This window comes from Vipera ursinii (assembly GCF_947247035.1).
Source record: "Vipera ursinii genome assembly, chromosome: 2".
Lineage (NCBI taxonomy): Eukaryota > Metazoa > Chordata > Lepidosauria > Squamata > Viperidae > Vipera > Vipera ursinii.
This window is the reverse complement of record NC_139513.1, coordinates 5416408-5439447: the sequence shown is the minus strand read 5'-3', so window position 1 is coordinate 5439447 and position 23040 is coordinate 5416408. Positions and strand designations below refer to the sequence as shown.

General features: G+C 42.1%; 2 protein-coding genes across 3 annotated transcripts; both read right to left on the bottom strand.

Moving 5' to 3' along the window:
- Window positions 1-771: 771 nt before the first annotated feature.
- On the bottom strand, window positions 772-7846 carry LOC310635889 (uncharacterized protein). Of its 2 annotated transcripts, none has more exons than XM_083355248.1 (4): window positions 7194-7846; window positions 6119-6226; window positions 4915-5041; window positions 772-2428 (listed from the first exon to the last, which is right to left on the bottom strand). In XM_083355248.1, exons 1-4 carry the CDS (start codon window positions 7620-7622, stop codon window positions 807-809), a joined length of 2286 nt encoding a protein of 761 aa, XP_083211374.1. In that variant the 5' UTR covers window positions 7623-7846; the 3' UTR covers window positions 772-806. The 2 variants fall into 2 exon arrangements, with proteins under 2 accessions (XP_083211374.1, XP_083211375.1); XM_083355249.1 differs by having other exon boundaries at window positions 772-2425.
- Window positions 7847-11332: 3486 nt separating this feature from the next.
- On the bottom strand, window positions 11333-21650 carry LOC310634720 (zinc finger protein 213-like; the record flags this gene model as incomplete). The annotated part of the gene is made up of 6 exons (XM_083353254.1): window positions 11333-11424; window positions 12893-13150; window positions 17086-17212; window positions 18138-18257; window positions 19937-20498; window positions 21643-21650. 6 exons carry the CDS (start codon window positions 21648-21650, stop codon window positions 11333-11335), a joined length of 1167 nt encoding a protein of 388 aa, XP_083209380.1.
- Window positions 21651-23040: the final 1390 nt, after the last annotated feature.

The window sequence follows — 23040 nt, the reverse complement described above, 5'->3', positions numbered from 1 at the left end:
TGGCCCATATTTAAGTGATTGTCCACCTGGACTCCCAACATCATTCTCACACTTGCTGGCATTGAGCCAGGTTTGGCAGTCTGTACATGTATAGTTGCTTTTTGTTGCCCAAATGTAGAATCTTTCCTTTATCCACACTGAATTTCATTGTGTTAGGTAGGATCCAACATTCCTGTCTGTCCAAATCCTATTAGATTTTGAACCTATCTTCTGGATTGTTGGCTATTCCTGCCAGCTTAAGGTCATCGACACATCTGATGAGTTTCCTCTTATATTTCCTCATCTAGATGGTTTAAGAAGATATTGAAGAGTACTGGTCCTAAAACAGAATATTGGGATATACTGTATGCCGGAAACATGCCAGTTGCCAAGTACCTGAATTATGATCACGTGATTATGGGGATGCTGCAACAGTCACAAGTGTGGAAACTGTGCTAAATTACTTGTTTCATTTTCCTGTATTTTTTGAAAGACACTAAATGAACCATTGTAAGTTACAGACTAGCTGTACATGGTGTCTCCCCAATATGGATTCTTTTGAGAATTAAGTTGTCAGTGAGTAAACCTATTTCCATACTCCTGACCTATATACGTTTTATCCATTGTGGATTCTTTGAAAGATAATTGGCTCCCTTGTCAATGAATCTCTTTCTACACTTCCTGCAGCAAGGTTGTTTCTCCCATGTGGATCCTCTCATGACAATTAAGAGAACTTGGGAAAAGATTGCGCTTTTCACCCACTATGCATTTATATGCTTTCTCTCCTGTGTGGATTCTTTCACAGTAAGATTTTCTTCATGAGCAAACTATTTTCCACAAACCGTATATTTATACGGTTTCTCCTCTGTGTGGATTCGTTTATGAGAATTAAGATTCCCTTTCTGAATAAAGTCCTTTCCACACTCCAAGCATTTGTACAGTTTCTCCCCAGTGTGAATTCTTATATGACAATTAAGATGTCCTTTCTCAATAAAGCACTTTCCACACTCCAAGCATTTATATGGTCTCTCCCCTGTGTGGATCCTTTGGTGACGAGTCAGATGAGTATTTCTAATGAAGCTCTTTTCACACACTATGCATTTATACATTCTCTCTCCTGTGTGGATCCTTTGATGGACGTTAAGGTCTCTCTTAAAAAAAAAGCTCTTTCCACAATGATTGCAATTGTATTTTTTCTCTCTTTTGTGGATCCTCTCATGACGAGTAAGACTACGCCTGAAATGGAAGCTCTTTCCACACTCTGTACATTTATATGGTTTCTCTCCTGTGTGAGTTCTTTTATGAGAATTTAATTCTTCTATTAAAGCATACCCCTTTCCATATTCCTCACAACCACATGGTTTCTCAGCTATGTGGATCCTTTGATGACCATGAAGACTAGGTTTGCTACAAAAGCCTTTTCCACACACTGCACATTTATATGGTTTCTCTCCTGTGTGGATTCTTTCATGATGACTAAGATTTCCTTTCTGAGTAAACTGCTTCCCACACTCCAGGCATTTATAGGGTCTCTCCCCTGTGTGGATTTTTTCATGGATATTAAGGGCACTCTTGTTAAAGAATCTTCTTCCACACACTCTGCAACTATGTTTTTTCTCCCCTCTGTGGATCCTCCCATGGCAATTAAGAGAACTTTTGAAATGGAAGCTCTTTCCACACACTGTGCATTCATAGGGTCTCTCCCCTGTGTGGATTCCTTTATGAGAATTAAGATGTGCTTTCCGAGTGAAGCTCTTTCCACACTCCAGGCATTTATATGGTCTCTCCCCTGTGTGGATTATTTGGTGACGAGTAAGAACTCTGTTGTTAAAAAAGCTCTTTCCACACTCCAGGCATTTATACGGTCTCTCCCCTGTGTGGATCCTTTGATGGACAGCAAGGGCTCCCTTCTCAAAGAATCTCTTTCCACACTCCTGGCAGCTGTGGTTTTTTTCCCCACTGTGCCTCCTCTCATGGTAAGTAAGCCTACTCCTGAAATGGAAGCTCTTTCCACACTCTATACAGTTATATGGTTTCTCCCATGTCTGGATCCTTTCATCAGACTTACGTTTTCCTATTAAATCAAAACCACTTTCATATTCCTCACAATTATATCGTTTTTCATTTATGTGGATTCTTGGATAGCCATTAAAAGTAGCCTTGCTACTTAAGTTATTTCTATACTTTATGCATGTTTTAGTCTCTCTGCTCAGACTGGAATCATTTCCTAATATTACAATGGTGTTTGGTTTATGTTTCCTATAAAGATTCTTAGGTAAAGTAAGAGAAAAGGAATGATGAGATGTGGAGGACCTTTTTCCTCCACCTTCTGAGTGAATTCTCTCTTGTCTTTTTGGATTCCCTTGATGGTCAGATGTCATTTCTCCTTCATAGTTTGCTGTATGCAGCAGCATTAACCCCTCCTGCTTCTCCTCCATTGCATCACCTGCTTGGAAAGAAGAAAACAGAAATCCCTGTTGGAATTTAGAACTGTGAGGGAGGGGGAGATAAGTTCTTGTTGGGTAAGGAGAACCAAACCCTGCTTTTTCCTGTAGGGTCATTTCACCGAAATTGGCAGGTGGATGTCAAGGTTCAACTGCCAAAAGTATTTCTAGAAGAGAATTGGAGATTGTCCGTATGAACTTTACACTGCCGATTTTTGTAAGCTGACAGCAAAACCTATCCTTATGGAGCCGCTTGTGATCAGCTAAAAGTTGTGGGTTGCATCATGCTCTGAAATGTAAAATGCTGGCTTATCAGTTGCTTGGTGGCAATCTGAGTCCATTTTAGAGAGAATATCATGGTTTTCTGGCTTTCTAAAGTCTTTATTTTTTGTAATCTATTGCAATATATAATATATAGTTGTTTTTGGAAAGCTTTTAAATGCCATATGAATCTGATTTAAAGTTTATGAAGTTAATTAGAAAGAGCATCTTTTATGGAAAAATCTGTCTTGTTTAGGTATGAATTGTAAAGCAAAACCTTGAAGGCTGATTACTAGGGCTCAAGAGGGCTACTTTAAAGGAAATGTTTGATTTATGGGCCTTTGAAGTTTTTGATCTTTTTATCTCTTTAATGGAAGCAGAGGTTACTACTGAGAACTAACAAATCCCTCTGGAGACAACTGACAAGGCTTCAATGGGATACTGTTTTCAATTACAAGTCCACTTGAAGGATAAAAATTTGGACAGAAAAGAAAAAGATATAAGAAAAAATATTTATGGGATTTATTTTTATTTATTTTTTATTTTTATTTTAATTCCATTTATATCCCTCCCTTCTCCGAAGACTCAGGGCGGCTTACAAGCTTAGCAGTAGCCTTCATTCTATGTATATGCCTGCTTATTAGGGCTTTCACACACACCCCCAAGCGGCATTATTACAAAGTCAGCTTAATTGCCCCCAACAATCTGGGTCCTCATTTTACCTACCTCCGAAGGATGGAAGGCTGAGTCAACCTTGAGCCTGGTGGGATGCGAACCTGCACTAATTGCAGGCAGCTGGTGTTACTTAAGGAGGCATTAGCCCACTGCTCCACCAAGGCTCTTTAAGGATTGTTGGGAAGTAATATATTGTTGGAAAAAATGGAAAAAATATTGCTGGGAAGGAAAAATATAAAGATAAAATTGAGTTTTGCTGATTAGAGTGAAGTAATGAAGTAATTTCTGGTGATGCTAAATAGTTATCTGGATTGGTTAGTGTTTTTTTTATAAATGCCTAATGCGACGACAGAGAATGAGGTGGCTGGATGGAGTCACTGAAGCAGTAGGCGTGAGCTTAAATGACTCGAGAAGATGGTGGAGGAACGTTGTCCATGGGGTCACGATGGGTCACACACAACTTCGCAACCAACAACAATGGGTAGATGGATTAGTTTATATTGAAACAAGAAATTATATGAGGCTTAGTAATGTTTAATAGGTTTTTTTTCAGTTTGTTAAAAGAGGGATGGGTGAAAGTAGACTAAGTTGAAATGGGACTATGTTATTAACTACTTAGGTTATTAGGTACTTTTATTAACACCAGTAACACCAGCTGCCTGCAATTAGTGCAGGTTCGCATCCCACCAGGCTCAAGGTTGACTCAGCCTTCCATCCTTCTGAGGTAGGTAAAATGAGGACCCAGATTGTTGGGGGCAATTAAGCTGACTTTGTAATAATGCCGCTTGGGGTGTGTGTGTGTGTGAAAGCCCTAATAAGCAAGCATATACATAGAATGAAGGCTACTGCTAAGCTTGTAAGCCGCCCTGAGTCTTCAGAGAAGGGCGGGATATAAATGGAATTAAAATAAAATAAAATAAAATAAATAAAAATATTAATTTTTACTGGATCTTTGCTGAGTAGTAAGAAGAGCTGAAAATTTAGAGATGCACTTACAGAATACTGGGTGACATATAGAATGATGAACTATTTTGGTTTTATTTTAAAAGACAGATGAGTTGTTAATGTTGAACTTACTTGTTGGAGATGAAGGGGAAAATTTCCTTCATATACATGCAAACATAGGTATGGGGATGCTTCCAAATATTTTTTCTTTTTAGTATTACATTTGTGTGTTTTATCTGTTTAAGATAATCCTTAATAAAATTATTTATTAAAAAACAGCTATTTAGGAGGGGGATCTTCTCCTCTTAAAAACATGCCAATCTGCATTCCAGGTATGGCATCATACATGAATCCAGCCTAGAGGTGTTGGATGCAAATTGTTAACTAGGTAATTCTGATGCAATCCAGGGGATTTTTCAACTGGGAACCAGATTAAGACTTCACGACTGATTGGACAATCTGGGGCATTTCCCTAATCTATGGTGAGCAAGGCTTTAAAGAGAGGTGTTCACCTAAACCAGCTTAACTGCAGATATCTTCCCTGTTTATCTGCCACTCAAAAAACCCTCCTTCCCCAATGAATTGAACCCAGAGCAAAGTGAAACCTTACCCAGGGCTGCTATATTTCTAAAAGCCTCCAGCGTGACTTCATTGCACAAGGCTCTCTGGCCGGAATCCAGCAGTGCCCACTCCTCCTCTGTGAAGTTCACAGTGACCTCCTCAAAGGGATCAGAGCCCTAGAATGAGAATGTTGTATAGCAGACAGTGCCAGAAACACGTTTTCCCTCTTACTGCAAAAAGCAGAGCTTTGCAAGAAATCAAATGTGCATTTTCTTGCAGGACAAATTTACGTCTGGATGTCCAAATGGTCCTTCTAGCTGTGAAGCCGCCAGTCACCCTTGCCCTGAATAGCTGGTGCTCTGAAGTGCATAAAACATGACTGCATTCAAGTTGTTGAATGGTAACAGCACTCCTTGGGGAGCTCCTGGTGGTTTGGAAAACCTCAGCAAGTAGGATTTGGGGAATAGAATCCAGAGGCTCACCCCACTTCAGGAAGAAATTCTTTACAACAGTAGTCTTCAATCTTTCCAGGTTGGCGGACCAGCAGAGGGGAGAAGGGATGGTTTTGCATTTGCAGCTATCACAAATGCAGCTTCACACATGCACACACCCCCTTCTCCCACCACTTCCATGGCCCTGTTCCAAATGGGCTGCAACTTGGCAGAGGGCCATATCCCAGGGGTTGGGGACCCCTACTTTATAAAACAGGACACAGCCACCAGGAATTTCTTCTATAGCCTATATTTCAAAAGGCGTGGAAATAAAATGGCACTTTAAGAAAGATCTTACTGATGTGGCTTTTTCATGGGAAATCTGTCTTTAAGACACAATATTTCTCAAAGTTACTACACTATTCTAATAATTTCAATTCCTGCAACTATGGTTTTTAACTAGTTTCTCCACTCCTCTGTGAAGTATTACAAAATATTAAATTACATTACCTAAGTTATCTTTAAAATTGAATGTGACTCGTCCTGCATGGGGAGGGAGAGGTGACACTGCTCAACTACATAGAGATTCTGCACTTACCTATACCAGTCCACAGCATGCCACAACTGAGCCACACAAATAAGTGAAGCACCATCCATGGTATGCACAGCACGCAAAACTGCACACCCTCCGGTCCATGGAAAAATCATGGAATTTCCATGGAATCAATCCCTGGTGCCCAAAAGATTGGGAGCCACTGCTGTAGAAACAGCAGACGAACAGAAGGAAGTTGAACTCTGCTGCTCTTAAAATAAGCTAGTTACCTGCTGTAGTGGTCCAAGTGGGATTCTCCGGAAAAGGAGCCCTTGAGAAGGATGGCATTCATTTCCTCTTTCATGGAGCTCTGCTGAAATCTCGCCTCTGAACAGCTCCTGCATTTGAAACAGAAGTCTCATTTATGATCCACATTCATTGGACTGTAATCATGTTAATTTGCCTTACCTTTGCAATTCCCCAAGTCAAAGTGAGGGATTCTGATTTGAAAGTGGCTGCTACTTTTGAGTAAATGCCTGCCATTTTTGTGACATAATTCATTGCCTATCTTTATTTCTTATCATTCTGATCAGTTGTCTTGTCTCCTTTGGCCTTTCCTCCAAAAGTACCTATGCCTGTTCTCTCTCTTCCTCCATGAGTCTTTCCCTTTAGGTTTAGAAACCTTATCTCTTGAGTGGATGGATCTTTTCCTTTTCTTTTGGCTTCCCCTATACCTCTTGCAGAGGGGAGACCACCAACTTGGCAGTTCAGGGGTACAGCTTGGGATGAACACTGAGATAGTTTTGTGAGGAGGATGCACATCCAGTCTCCTTGTGGCGACCCGACCGATATAGTTTAGAAGATAGTTATCCAGTGTGGCTTTTCACCTGTTCTCCTAAAGTCATTCTCGCAGATAATTACCCCATACCAACATATGTTCTCTAGATGTATATACGTTCCCAGTGTCTGTCTATAAAGAAGAGAAGCAGGAATCCAGGATTTCAAAATAAGATTTACTATATATCATTAATGAAAATGAAGAGATTGAAGAATGTCAGCTGAAATGGAACAAGTGCCTCAGTTCATTCACCCATTACATAAAAGAGAAAGGGTAGGGCACTGAAGGAATTCTGGCAGCCATCCTGAAAATTTTGGACTCTCTTATAGCACTGGGGGTGAATTTCTCCTTCTTCCCATGGAATTATCTCCAAGAGGAAAAAGAAGCATTTGCCTCAAGAATAAATTGACAAAATATTTCAGAGTTTCAGAAAAGCCCGGGCAGACGTGTTCTTAATCCTTCTGATTTCTTACAGACTCTTCTAAGATATACTTTATCCACACACCCCCAGGATGAAATTCTCTCACCTGCCGGCCCTCTCCGGGGGGCTCCCGAGGGGCGGAGTCGGAAGGCGGGCCGAGCAGGAAGCCCTCGGCCAGGGCCACCGCCTGGGCGCAGCTCTCCGCCCCGCACTCCCGCAGCCAGCCCGCCAGCTCCGGGGGCAGCAGGGCCAGCAGCTGCTCCAGCACCACCCGGTCCAGCATCTCGGCTTTGCCGCTCCGCTCCGGCCGCAGCCACCCGCGGCACAGCCGGTGCAGGCGGCTGCAGAGCGCTCGGGGCCCCTCGTCTTCCCGGGGGCGGCAGCTGCGGAAGCGCCGCCGCTCGGCCTCGGAGTCGCGGGGCCCCTCGGGGAGGCCTCTCGGCCCGGTGCCGCTTCCCCCGGACTCGCCGCCGCCGCCGCTCCCCGTCTGAAGGGTCGCCGGGGCTACTGCTGTTCCCGCCCCCGTAGTCGCCATTCGGTCTCCCACTTCGGCGCAGCCTGAACGGGGTTAACACCCTCCGAGGCCGCTTTCAGTCTAAGGCAGACTAGCCACTCCTTTCCCGGTTTCCAGAAGGGGACAAGGGCCACCCCACTTCCTTTGCGGTTTCTGCACCTCAGCAGAGAAGCTGGCAACTGTTCCCGCCAAAATTTCTCGCGCCATCCAGGCCTCACAGAGCCTGGGCCACAGAGCGCTGCTTCCTAGAGAGACGACGTTGTACGCGATCGCTGGTTAACGAGAGCTTCCCCTCCCCCTGCAGGCCGCACTTTCAAGAATCTTCTGCGCATGCTCGCTTCCGTTGTGACGTCGAAGACTCAAACTCCAGCGTTGGTGAAGTATTTTTGAAGGGAGGGAGGGAGAGAAGTGAGATGGAGGAGGTTGGGTATGGCCGGCACTGCGTGAGCTGGAATAAAGGCGACCTTGGGATAAAAGCTGTTTTCCTGAATATCTTAAAAATGTGGATGTGCTCTTTGGAAAGACTTGATGGAGCTCTGGAAATGAGAGATGGGCAGAGCAGTCCCAAGGCAAGCATCCAGCCTGTAAATTTATTCTTTTATTATTAAATAAGCAAGTAAATACTTCAGGCCAGTTTATTTGCCCTTCTTGTCTTAATTGCCACGAACTGCTTTGGATGAAATCTTTCTATTCCTGTGCTGAAGCTCAGTGAAGGCATCCTTCTCCCCCCCCCAGCCGAATCTGCCCTAGCTTTAGTTTTTCTATTTCTATTCTATCCAAATCTTATTTTTTTATCTTCACCTTTTCGGTTTGGTTGTTTTGTGGCAAGCTGATTCCTGAAGAGTTCCATCAGGTTCACTGTACAGAAACAAAAATGAGACAATACTTGGGCTGGGTTTGCCTCCCAGCTGTCTTTAAATTGCAGACTCAGTACTGCTAGCCATGATGATGGATTCAGATAAGGGGAGAAAAAAATCAGGGAAGGGACTGGCAAGGGGATTACAGATAAAAATGTTGATTAATAAAGCGCCAAGACTTTTTAACATTGAAGAATTTCTTCCCTTGCATCCTTCAGTGGTGAGGAATAATTGTCACGGCACTGCTCACAAAGGGGTTGCCATTATGGGGAAGATCTCATATCCCTTCATTCTTCACCAGCATTCTAGAAATCATGAGGTGGAAGATAATACCCCTTGGGTATGAAAGCAGTATCAGTTCTGTTTCTCATGTTCTGAGTAGTTAATGGTGTAAGTTCTTTTCTGGAACTGTCCAATTCCAGCTATCTCAATACATTGAGACAGAGGGGGGAAAAAGGAAAAATAAGAATACTTTAACAGACAGAACTAAAAGTGCAGGAAAATAGAACTGGAAAAAAGATATAAATGTATATAGGCACAGGAATGTCAAATATTTTCCACAGTAGTTATAAGTAGTTATATTTTGTGTCTGTTGTAGAGCAGATTTTAAAAAAATAGGAGCAGCTTTGTGTGGCAGAATAACATAAAGGAATAATACTAATGGCAAGTATTGTTTCTTGAAGGTATTCCATTGCTAGTAAGGAAGACAACTACTTTAGCTATCTTCTCGTGTAAACTGAGCCTTCATGACACATCCAGAAAGTTTTGCTTAATGTACGTGCAAATGACAGCCTATTTTGCAATGTTATATCTTTCAGAGAAAAGATTTCATCTAAAGCAAGTTATGAATCTTTGAGGTTTTAAAAACTTAGATTTACAACAAATGCCAGCAAAAAAATTCTTTATTGTTTATAATTCACTCATGCTAGAAATAACAGCCCTCCTTGTTTTTTAGTTATACTGACAAGAGCATTGAATTTGGTTGATTTCTTGTGCCGAGACCAGATGTATCTCTGTTGCCTGCGACCAAGAATTAGGACAAATTCCTTATCAGGACTTTAGTAAAGATTTAAAACTATAAGTGCCATGAGCCCACTACAACCTATAAGCTAATCTGCTGCATACAGTGTTATAATGGTAGTCTTCGACTTACAACAGTTCATTTAGTGACCATTCAACACTAAGCAGCAGCGAAAGTGACTTATGACCATTTTTCCCACTTGCGACTGTTACAACATCTTGGGGGTCATGTGATCACCTTTGCAACCTTCTGACAAGCCAATTCAACAGGGAAGCCAGATTCACTAAAAGCAGTTCTACTAATTTAACAACTGCAGTGATTCGCTTAGCAAAAGTGGCAGGAAAAGTCATAAAATGGGGCAAAACTCACTTAAGAAATTTCTCACTTAGCAACATAAATTTTGAGCTCACGTCTGGTTGTTAAGTTGAGGATACCTGCATATCAAGGCACAGGCAACATTCTTTACAGCATGATTACTGTCATTTGGCTATTTGCCCTGTTCAGGTCTCCATTTTAACCTCTCAAAATGCTTTCTAATTTTCTGAATTAAAACAAGTGCAGCAGAAACAACACTTGGATCTCTGGGCAATTGATGTCCTTAGAAAACATTGGCACATAGGAGCATTCCTACATAATAGTGAAATCAAATGCAATATTGTGATTTATGCATCAATCGATACATAAAGCACAGAGAAGAGAGGAAATCCCATATATCCTGGCTGAAAATCACACTTGGATTTAGCTAGAAGCTCTGCTTTTGATTAGTGAGATTTCAGGAAAGAGAAAAAAAAACCTCATGAGAAAAAGCCCCCTCCCCCCACTTCCACCAACAAAATCAGTTAATGGAATCAAGTCTTTTGATATTCAAAAAGGACAGTAATATAGGTAGTTCTCAACTTATAACCACAATTCAGCCTGATGATTCTGTTGCTAAGTAAGACAGTTAATGTCTGTCTTCTCCCAGTCTGCAACCTTTTATGCCACAGTTGTTCATTAAATCACTGAAGTTCTTAAGTATGGTTGTCCAACTAACAACCATAGGTAGGGTTAAGTGAATTGGTCTTCCCACATTAACTGCTTGTTGGAAGTTTACAAATGGAAATCGCATAACCCTGGATGTCAAGTATCATAAATACAGATAATCCTTATGACAATCGAGTCAAAGTTTCTGCAGAGACATTTGTTAAGTGAGTTTTGCCCCATTTTATCTTTCTTGCCACCGTTAAGTAAATCATGGTAGTTGGCAAGTTAGTAACCTGGTTATCTGGCTTCCCCATTGACTTTGCTTATCAGGTTACAAAAGAGGATCACATGACTGACCTTGGGTCAGAGCAATAGTCATAAATATGAAGCAGTTGCACAGATCTGAATTTTGATCACATCATGGGGATGCTGTGAAGTTTAACTGAAAAATGGTCATAAAAATCACATTTTTCAGTGCAACTGTAACTGAACAGTCACTAAATGAACTGTTGTGAATTGAGGACTACCTGTAGATGATACCAGTGGCCAAGTACCCAAATTTTGATGACATGGTCATTGGGATTTTGCAACGGTCACGAGTGTGAAAATTGGCCTGTCACTTTTTTCATTTCATTTTTTCATTGTAACTTTGTTACAACTTTGGTTGTAAGTCAAGGAGTAGCTGTATCTGGTCTCCCCAGAATATGGATTCTTTTATGAGAATTAAGTTGGCCTGAAGAAACCTATTTCCACACTCCAGGCATTTATGAAGTTTATTTCCTGTAGATCCTTAGATTTATTTATTTATTTATTTATTTATTTATTTATTTATTTATTTATTTATTTTAATTCCATTTATATCCCGCCCTTTTCCGAAGACTCAGGGCAGCTTACAAGCTCAGCAGATGGATAGTAAGGGCTTTGTTCTCGATGAATCTCTTTCCACACTCCCTGCAGGTATGTTTTTTCTCCCATGTGGATCCTGTAATGGCGATTAAGAGAACTTTTGAAACGGAAGTTCTTTCCACACACTGTGCATTTATAAGGTCTCTCCCCTGTGTGAATTCTCTTATGGGAATTAAGATGTCCTTTCTGAGTAAAGTTCTTTCCACACTCCAGGCATTTATATGGTTTCTCCCCAGTGTGGATCCTTTGGTGACGAATAAGAAGTTTGTTTTCGAAAAAGCTCTTTCCACACTCTGGGCATTCGTACGGTCTCTCCCCTGTATGGATTCTTTGATGGACAGTAAGACTACCCCTAAAATGAAAGTTCTTTCCACACATTGTGCAATTATATGGTTTCTCCCCCGTGTGGATCCTTTCATGAGAATTAAGTTTTCCTATTAAAGCAAAGCCCTTTCCACATTCCACACAACTATATGGTTTCACAGCTATGTGGATCCTTTGATGGCCATAAAGACCAGCCTTGCTATAGAAGCTCTTTCCACATTCTCTGCATTTATATGGTTTCTCTCCTGCATGGATTCTTTCATGAGTAAGATTTTCTTTCTGCTTTCCATACTTGATGCAATTATACAGTATCTCCCTTGAGTGGATTCTTTTATGAAAATTAAGTTTTCCTTTTTCAATAAAGCTCTTTCCACACTCCAAGCATTTATAAGGTCTCTCCCCTGTGTGGATCCTTTGATGGATAATAAGAGCTCTGTTCTCAAAAAATCCCCGTCCACACACTCTGCAGCTGTATTTTTTCTCCCCTGTGTGGATCCTCTCATGGCGATTAAGAGAACTTTTAAAACGGAAGCTCTTTGCACACTGCAAACATTTGTAGGGCCTCTCCCCCGTGTGGATTCTTTTATGAGAACTGAGATGTCCTGTCTGACTAAAGCTCTTTCCACATTCCAGACATTGATAGGGCTTATCCCCCGTGTGGATCCTTTGGTGACGAATAAGATATTTGTTGTCAATAAAGCTCTTTCCACATTCCAGGCATTTATAAGGTTTCTCCCCTGTGTGGATCCTTTCATGGATGATAAGGGCTCTGTTCTCAAAGTATCTCTTTCCACACTTGTTGCATCTATATTTTTTCTCCCTGCTGTGGATCCTCTCATGACGGATAAGACTATGCCTGAAATGGAAGTTCTTTCCACATATCATACATTTATTTGGTTTCTCTCCTGTGTGAATCCTTTCGTGAGCAATAAGTTTTTCTATTAAAGCAAAGTCCTTTCCACATTCCATGCAACTATAAGATTTCCCAGCTATATGTATCCTTTGATGGCCATTAAGGCTAGCATTGCTACAGAAGGTCTTTCCACACACTGTGCATTTATATGGTTTCTCTCCTGTGTGAATCCTTTTATGAGAATTAAGTTTTCCTATTAAAGAAAAGCCCTTTCCACATTCCTCGCAACTGTATGGTTTCTCTTCTATGTGGATCCTTTGATGGCCATTAAGGCTAGCATTGCTGCTAAAGCTCTTTCCACATTTACTGCATATTTTAGTTTCTTCGCTCAGGCTGGAATCCTCCCCCAATTTTACAGTAATTTGTGGTTTGTGTTTCCTATAAAGGGTGTTAGGTAAAGTAAGAGAAATGAAATGCTGAGATGTGGAGGACTTTTCCCCTCCACCTTCTGCGTGGCTTCTTTCTTGTCTTCTTGGATCCGTTTTATAGTCAAATATCACTTCTCCTTCATAGTTTGCTGTTTGCAGCAGCATTAACCTCTTCTGTTCCTCTTCCATTGCATCACCTGCTTGGAAAGAAAATAGAAATTTTTATGGGAATTTAGAACTGTGAAAGAGGGGAAGATAGGTTCTCATGGGGTGAAGAGACCCAATACCCCATTTTTCTTTAAGGGATTTTGCCAAAACTACCAGGTGGATATTAGGCTTGGACTGCTAAAAATTTTTCTAGAAGAGACAACTGGAGATTGCCCATTTGTACTTTATACTGCTGATTTTTGTAAGCTGACAGCAAAACCTGTAATTTCTGCAGCCGCTTGTTATCAGCTAAGAGTTGTGGGTTCCATCATGCTCTGAACTGTAAATGCTGCCTTCTCAGTTGCTGGGTGGCATTCCCTTCAGTTCATTTTAGAAAGAACATCAGTTTTCTAGCTTTTTAAAAGCTTTATTTTTTGTAATCTATTGCAATATACAGAGAAGTGATTTTAGAGTTCTTTTTTGGAAAGCTTTAAAATGCTTTGTGAAAAAGAAGGTGACAAGCAATAGGGAGAAAGCAGAACTATTTAACTCATTTTTTGCATCTGTCTTTCCACAAAGGGAAAAAACAGTCCAACCTACCAAAACCAGTGCCATAAAAAACAGAATAGAAACGCAAGTTAAGATAGGAAAAAAATGGTAAGTGAACACCTGTCCAGCCTAGACGAGTTCAAATCACCAGGACCAGATGGATTACACCCCAAGGTTCTCAAGGAACTGGCAGACGTGATCTCAGAACCACTGAAGTATATTTTTCAAAGATCCTGGAGCACTGGGGAACTACCAGAGGAATGGAAGAGAGCTGATGTAGTTCCCATATTAAAAAAAGGGAAAAAATAGATCCAGGAAACTACAGACCTATCAGCCTGACCTCAATACCTGGGAAGATTCTGGAAAAGATAAACAACAAATCAGCAAACACCTTGATGCAAACAAAGTCATCACTAAAAGTCAACATAGGTTTCTCAAAAACAGATCATGCCAGACAAATCTTATTACATTCTTTGACCAAGTGACAAAATTAGTGGACTAGAGGAATGCTGTAGATATAATTTACTTGGACTTCAGTAAGGCATTTGATAAAGTAGATCACAACCTACTACTTGATAAGATAGAAAAATGTGGGTTAGACAGCATCACCACCAGATGGATTTGTAGCAGGCTGGCAGGCCGTACTCAGTGTGTGGTCCTCAATGGAACTGCATCTACATGGAAGGAAGTGTGTAGTGGGGTGTCCCAGGGCTCTGTTTTGGGCCCAGTGCTCTTCAATATCTTCATTAACGATTTGGATGAGGGGATAGATGGGGAACTCATCAAATTTGAAGATGACACCAAGCTGGCAGGAATAGCCAATACTCCAGAAGATAGGCTTAAATTACAGGAGGATCTGGACAGACTCAAACACTGGGTGCTATCTAACAAAATGAAATTCAATGGTGAAAAAAGTAAGGTTTTACATTTAGGCAGGAAAAATCAAATGCATAGGTATAATATAGGTGGTACCTTGCTCAATAGTAGTAACTGTGAGAGGGATCTCGGAGTCCTAGTAGACAATCACTTAAATATGAGCCAGCAGTGTGCTGCAGCTGCCAAAAAAGCCAACACAGTGCTAGGCTGCATTAACAGAGGGATAGAATCAAGATCAAGTGAAGTACTAATACCACTGTACAATGCTTTGGTAAGGCCACACCTGGAATACTGCATCCAGTTTTGGTCACCACGATGTAGAAAAGATGTCGAGACTCTAGAAAGGGTACAGAGAAGAGCAACAAAGATGATTGGACTGGAGGCTAAAACATATAGGGAACGGTTGCTGGAATTGGGTATGTGTAGTTTAATGAAGAGAAGAGTGAGGGGTGACATGATAGCAGTGTTCCAATATCTCAGAGGCTGCCACAGAGAAGAGGGAGTCAAGCTATTCTCCAAAGCACCTGAAAGCAGGACAAGAAGCAATGGATGGAAACTAGTCAAGGAGAGAAGCAACTTAGAACTAAGGAGAAACTTCCTGACAGAACAATTAAATCAGTGGAACAACCTGCCTCCAGAAGCGGTGAATGCTCCAACACTGGAAGTTTTTAAGAAGAGACTGGACAGCCATTTGTCTGAAATTGTATAGGGTTTCCTGCCTGAGCAGGGGGTTAGACTAGATGACCTCCAAGGTCCCTTCCAACTTATTATTATTATTATTAAAAAGATTTAAAATCTATGAAGTTAATTACAAAAGAACATTTTCCTCTAGAAAATCTGTTTTGTAAAGCAAAAACTTGAAGGTTGATTATCAGAGCACAAGATGGCTACTTTAAAGATTTGAGTTATGGGCCTTTGAAGGTTTTTAACCTTTTATCTCTACTGGAATCAGAAGTTAGTAACAAAAACTAATAAATCTCTCTAGTGACAACGGAATTATAAATGAAAATGAATGATACTTTTAAATTGAAATATGAGAGATCTATTTGAGTTACTTTAAGGAAATTACAAATGCAGTAGACTTGAAGGGTGATAAGAATTTGGAATGAAAAGAATATAGAAAAAATGATGGGATTAAATGATGGGAGGAAGACATTATATGGGAATGGTAACGTTTAATAGTTTTTAATTCCTTTTTTGCAAAGTTTAATTGTTAAAAGAGGGATGGGTGAGAGAAGACTAAGTGGAAATGGGGAATATATTATTAAATATGTTATTGGGTATTTTTGTTAATTTTTACTGGATCTTTGCTGAATGGTAAGGAGCTCTGAAGACTTAAGAGATGTGTTCATAGAATATTGGTGACATGGAATGAAGAGGTATTTTGGTTGCATTTTAATAGGTAAGTTAAATGTTGAACATGCTTGATGGTGATGAAGGGCACATTTCTTTCATATACATACAAACAAAGGTACGGGATGTTTCTGCATTTTCTAAACATTTTTTTTCTTTTGTGTTACATTGGTGTATGTGTTTTCTCTGTTTAAGATAATCCTTAATAAAATTATGTGGGGAAAAACCAGCTGTTAAGGAGGGAGCCTTCTCTGAAAAACAGGCCCATCTGCATTCCAGGTACGGCATCAGCTATGAATCCAGTTTGGAGGTCTTGGATGCAAATTGTAAACTAGGAAATTCTGATGATATTATTATTATTATTATTATTATTATTATTATTATTATTATTATTATTATTATTATTTACTGAATTTCTATACCGCCCTTCTTCCGAAGGACTCAGGGCAGTGTACAGGGCAATTAAAATACAACATACAAAAGTTAAAAGTAAAATTAAATTAATTTAGCCCTAACAATAAATAGTTAAAAATAAACCCCAAACCCTTAGTCCAGGCCGGCCAGTTCAAACAACCAGGTTTTCAGGTCACGGCGGAAAGAGCGAAGGTCGGGAGCCATCCGGAGCTCAACGGGCAATTGATTCCAGAGGGTAGGCGCGCCCACAGAGAATGCTTTCCCCCTGGGGGCCGCCAGGCAATGGCACCCTGAGGAAGCCCTCTCTGTGGGAGCGCACAGGACGAAGGGAAGTTGACGCTGGCAGCAGGTGCTCCCGTAAGTAATCCGGACCCATGCCATTTAGGGCTTTATAGGTCATCACCAGCACCTTGAATCTCACCCGGAGGGCAAGTGGAAGCCAATGCAGCTCGCAGAGAAGAGGTGTTACATGGGAGTATTGGGAGACCCCCATCACAACTCGTGCGGCCCCATTCTGCACCAGCTGAAGCCTCCGAGTGGTTCTCAAGGGCAGCCCCATGTAGAGAGCATTGCAGTAGTCTATTCTAGATATCCAAAGGATTTTTCAGCTGGGAACCACATAAAGACTTTGCTGTTGATTGGACAATCTGAGGTGTTTCCCAAAACTGTAGTAAGCATTTCTATCAAGTCCTTAAGGAAATGTGATCACCTTAAGCAACTAGACTGCAGGTATCTTCTCTGTTTACCTCCCATTCTTTGCCTAATGAATGGAACACAGAGAGTACAGACTTACCCAGGGTAATAATATTCTTAAAAGCCTCCAGTGTGACTTCTATATACAAGGCTCTCTGGCCGAAATCCAGTAATGCCCACTCCTCCTCTGTGAAGTCCACAGTGACCTCCTCAAAAGGATTACAGCCCTAGAATGAGAATGTTCTTTAGCAGAGAATCCCAGAAAAGAACGTTCTCACTGCACAAAACAGAGCTTTGCAAGAAAACAAATGGGCATTTTCTTACAGAACAAATTTACATCTAGATGTCTACATAGTCCTTGTGGCTGTGAAGCCTCCAGTCACCCTCACCCTAATAGTTAGTACTCCAAGTGCACAAAACATGAATGCATGCAAGTTGTTGAACAGCAACAGAGTACCCCTGCTGGTTTGGAAACACTCAGCAAGTACGATTTAAGGAATAGAATCAAGAGGCTCACCTGATTTGGGGAGGATATTCTATATTGTTTACAAAAGAGGACACCGTGAGTAGGAATTTCTTCCGTGGCCTATTTCAGAAGGGCCTGGAAATTCAAAGGCACTTGAAGAATAGTCTTACTGATCAACATTTAGTGTTGATCTTAGGGCTTTTTCATTGGAAATCTGTCCTTAAGATACAATATTTCTGAAGCAGTTATGATACTATACCAATAATTTTAATTCATGGTAGTTTGTTAACTGGCTTCTCCATTCTTCTGTGAAGTATTACAAAATATTCAACAAATAAATTACATTGCCTAATTACAAGCCTCTCAGACTCTGAATTGTCTTTTGTCTCTAAAATGATATTTAAAGTTGAATGAATGAGGCTGATTGGGGCCGGGGAGGAGACACTGTGTTCAACTACACATAGATTCAGCATCTGCCTATACCAGGGGTCGGCAACCTTGGCTCTTTTATGACTCGTGGACTTCAACTCCCAGAATTCATGAGCCAGCTGTGCTGGCTCAGGAATTCTGGGAGTTGAAGTCCACGAGTCATAAAAGAGCCAAGGTTGCCGACCCCTGGCCTATACTGTAGAAGCAACTCATAAAAAGTGGGAGCTTGAACTCTGCTGCTCTCAGAAGAAACTTACAGTTAACTGTTGAAATAGCCCTGGTTGGAACCTCCTGAAAAGCAAGTCTTGAGAAGGACTGTGTTGATTTCCTCTTTCCTGGAGCTCTGCTGAGTTCTCTCCTGTGAATGGCTCCTGCATCTGAAAAAGAAGCCTGGTTTATGATCCACATTCAAAAGACAGTAACTTTGTTATTTACTTGCCTTACCTGTACAATTCCCCAACCCAAGTCAAAATAAGAAAACTCGGGGATTCCAATTTGAAAGTGGCTATTTCTGGGTAAATGCCTATCATTGTTGGGAAATGTTTCATTGCCTCTGTTTTTCCCCTCTTCATTCTGATCAGGAGTTGCTTCTTTATCTTATCTGCTTCTCTTGATAGCTTTGGCCTTTCCTCCTTTGTGGATGTACCTATATCTGTTCTATCTCTTCTACTAAGAGTCTTTTCCTTTAGATTTAGCAATCTTTAACTCTTGAGTGGGAAGGAATCGATCTTCTCTTTTCTTTTGGCTTCCCTTTGCTTCCTGTAGTGGAGAGACCACCAACCTGGCAATTTAGGGACAGACCTTGAGATGAACACCAAGATGGTTTTGTGAGGAAGATGCACATCCAGTCTCTTTGTGGGGACTAAGATACCTTGGTTGTTCAGTATGGCTTTTCAATCATTCGCCTAACATCATTCCCACAGACCTTTAAACTATACCAATGTGTGACTGTTTGTAAAGAAGAGAAGCAGGAGTTCAGGACTTCAAAATAATATTTCTTATATCATAAATGAGAATGAATAGTTTGAAGAATGTCAGCTGATATGGAATAAGTGCCTCAGTTCATTCATGCATTGAAGAAAAGAAAGGCAGTGCACAGTAGGGATTCTGGCCTCCTCCCTCAAAGCCTTAAGACTCTCTTATAGCCCTCAGGATTGAATTTCTCTTTCATTCTATGGAATTAACTCCAAAAGGAAAAATAATCTCTTGAATGGGAAGGAAGTCATTTTCCTTTTGTTATGGCTTCCCTACACCTCTTGCAGTGGAGACCACCAACCTGGAAATTCAGACAGACTTTGAGATAAACACTGAGGTGGTTTTGTGAGGGAGAGGGACACTCAGTCTCCTTGTACGGAGTGAGAAACATTTTACACAATGATTGTTCAGTCTGGCTTTTCAATCATTCCCGACATCATTCACATAGACTACGGGTAGGCAACCTTGGCTCTTTTATAACTCATGGACTTCAACTCCCAGAATTCCTGAGTCAGCATAGCTGACTCAGGAATTCTGGGAGTTGAAGTCCATGAGTCATAAAAGAGCCGAAGTTGCCTACCCCTGACATAGACTATTACACTGTACCATTATCATCATCATTTTAGCCATTGTCTATCTACTGCGGGACAAAGGACTGTTCCAAACCAAATATAAACATACCCATGTAATTTTCTTTAGATGTATGTTCCCAGTGACTGTTTTTAAAGAAGAGAAGCAGGCAGGATTTGCTATGCCATTAATCAGAATGAGTAGTTTGAAGAAAATCAGCAGAAATGGAACAAATCCTCCACTCATTCATGCCTTGAAAGAAAGGAGGGAGAAGGGGTTCTGGCCTCCTCCCTCAAAATCTTGGACTCTCTTATAGCCCTGAGTGAATTTCTCTTTCCTCTCATGGCATAATCACCCAGAGGAAAACGAAGCATTTGCCTCAAGAACAAGTCAGTCCTCAAAGGATGAAGAGCTCCAAGAAGTGGAGACGTCTTCTTAAGGTCTCTTATTTCTTACAGAGGCTGCTAAATAAAACACCATCCCTTGCATCCTTCGGGTCAACTCATCTCACCTGCCGGCCTTCTCCGGGGGGCTCCCGGGGGGCGGAGGAGGGCGGCGGGCCGAGAAGGAAGCCCTCGGCCAGGGCCACCGCCTGGGCGCAGCTCTCCGCCCCGCACTCCCGCAGCCAGCCCGCCAGCTCCGGGGGCAGCAGGGTCAGCAGCTGCTCCAGCACCACCCGGTCCACCATTTCGGCTTTGCCGCTCCGCTCAGGCCGCAGCCACCCGCGGCACAGCCGGTGCAGGCGGCTGCAGAACGCCCGTGGCCCCTCGACCTCCCGGGGGCGGCAGCTGCGGAAGAGCCGGCGCTCGGCTTCGGAGCTGTCGGGACCCTCGGGGAGGCCGCTCGGGCCGCCGCCGCTTCCCCCCAACTCCCCTCCGCCTCCGCTGCCCGCCTGTAAGGCCGCTGCTGCTCCCGCCCACGGAGACCCCGGAGCCTCCATCCGACCTCCCGCTTCGGCGCGGACCGAACCGGTAAAACTCCCTCTGAGGCCGCTCTCAGTCTCAGCGGGCTCCTCCCCTCGCTCCGCCCCTTTCCCGGTCTCGAGGGGGGGGGGCTCCGCTTCCTCAGAGCTTCTGAGGCGGAGAATTAGCAGCTGCAAATCGTTCCCGCCAAAAAAATTTCACGCGCCGTCTTGGCCTCCTGGGAGGTTGGACCTCCTAGAGGTAGAGTTCTTTTTTAGAGAGGGAAGAGCCCACAGGCGACCGTTGTTTCTTCCCCTTGACGAGCGAGCTCTTCCCCGCCCCCGGCACAAGCAGAAGCCTCGGCTCTTTTTGTCTACCGCAGGTAGTGCTGTCCAGTGTCTCTTCTGCGCATGCTCTTCCGTTGTGACGTCGAAGGTTCAAGTCCTGCGCTGGCGGAGTATTTGGTCGGAGGGGGATGAGAGGGGTTGTGCCGGTGAGAAGGTCGGACGCGATGGGCTCGGGAGTGGGGCTGTAATCAACGGGACGAGGTTGGGATAGAAAGTGTTTCCTTGCTTGGGTGTCTCTTTTCCCAGAATCTCTTGGGAATATGGATGTCCTGGGACAGGGGAAAAAAGTGGGAGAGGAGGACTTGATTGAGCTCTGGAAATGAAAGGGGGACATAGGAGCCCCAGCGCAGGATCCAGGCAGTAGATTGATTGATTATGAAATAAGTGAATAAATACCCTGGAGATACCTTCAAGCCAGTTTATCTTTATTTTATTTTATTTTAATCCCATTTATATCCCACCCTTCTCCGAAGACTCAGGGCGGCTTACAATTTAAAGCACAAATCAATGTGCTTAGCAATAGCCTTCATTCTATGTATATGCCTGCTTATTAGGGCTTTCGCCCCCCCCCCAGCGGCATTTTTACAAAGTCAGCTTATTGCCCCCAACAATCTGGGTCCTCATTTTACCTACCTCGGAAGGATGGAAGGCTGAGTCAACCTTGAGCCTGGTGGGATGCCTTATTTGTCCTCTCCATGGTCTCAATTCTGCTGTATCCTGGGGTGACACTCAGTGAACGTATCCTTTTTTTTTTAGAGCTGAGTCTGTCCTTTATTTGATTTGCTTTTCCATTTCAGACAAATAATTGGATCTACTGACATTCTATTTTGCAATATTGTATCTGTCAGAGAAAAGATTTTATCCAAAGCATCTTATGGCTCTTTGAGCCGTCATTAAAGACTAGAAGTTGGCATTCAATATCTTCATTCCAAAAATTCTTCACTCTAAACCATAAGTGTCAAACTCACTGCGTCATGTCACGTGTCGCGACGTACCGTGACTTTTTTTGCATTGACGGAGCTGGGGTGGGCACGGTCTCCACATGATGCAACAGGCTGCAAAGGCCGGCAGTTTGACACCCCTGCTCTAAACTGTCACCTAGCTGTTCTGGTTCACACTTGTAGGTGGATTATAAGCTGACAGATGGAAAGCAGGCAGGCAAAGTTAGGGAAAATCACATGGAATACCTGAATAATTAGTACAGTTTCCCCCACCCCACAGGGCTATGTGCTCTACATTTCTTTCCCCCCCCCTATACCAATAACTGCATCTCGACAGATCCTTCTGTTAAAGCACTGAAGTTTGTGGATAATACAACAGTCATTGGTCTCATTTGAGTTGGTGGTGAGTCTGCATATACAGTAGTGGCCAAAATTGTGGAAACCTTTTGGGAAAAGTGTACAGTAGAAATGCCACCTTTGGTTAAGTTTCCACCAATTTTTCTTCTAATTTCTTTATAACTGTAGCCTTGTTCACTTAATACTGTTTTACATCGCTTTCTGGGCGACCAGTCAACTCTTTGCACCATTACTTTAATTTTATTACATTTTACAAGCTCATTAAATGAACATAAAAAATTTGATAGCGATCACATAACACACTGACAAATGTCGTCCTCTCAGCTTCAATACATGACATCAATAACTGAATCCTGTGATCTGATGGCTCATTGCCAAATCAAGATGACACCTGATTGGGTCTCTAAACACTCGTGCTCATTGGCTACCATCAGAGGAAGGAAAGCTAACTGATATCAACCTAAGCAAGGTGTGCTTCCTTTTTCTGGTTATTTCGCTATAACTTTTCATAGAATACAGTACAGATAATTGAACAAACTTTGTTGCATCACATTCTTAATTAAATTATCTTTCCATTAATATATAGCTTTATGGTACTACTCAAAAAAAAGTGGTGTTATTAGCCATCAAACCTCAAAAATACACTTCTCGCAAAAGTTTTCCACAACTTTGGCCACTACTATAGACAGGAGGTTGAACAACTGGCCCTGTGGCACAGTAGGAACAATCGGGAGCTGAACACATTTAAAATTGTAGAGATGAGAGTGGATTTTAGGAGAAGTCCTATTCTACGGTTGCATCCCTAATTAGGTAGGTAAGTATTCTGGTTATCTTCTCTTGGGTAACTGAGCCTTAATGACACGTCCAGAAAGCTTTGCTTAGTGTACGTGCAGCCTCCGTATGCTCTACTAATGATTGATCTAATGACAGCAGTATTGTGCAGTATTATATGTTTCAGAAAAAAGTTTTCATCCAAAGCTGCTCTTTGAGGTGTCATTATTGAATAAAGACTTTAAAATGTTGGTTTACAACAGACATGTCAAACTCGCGGCATTGCGCAATGTATCA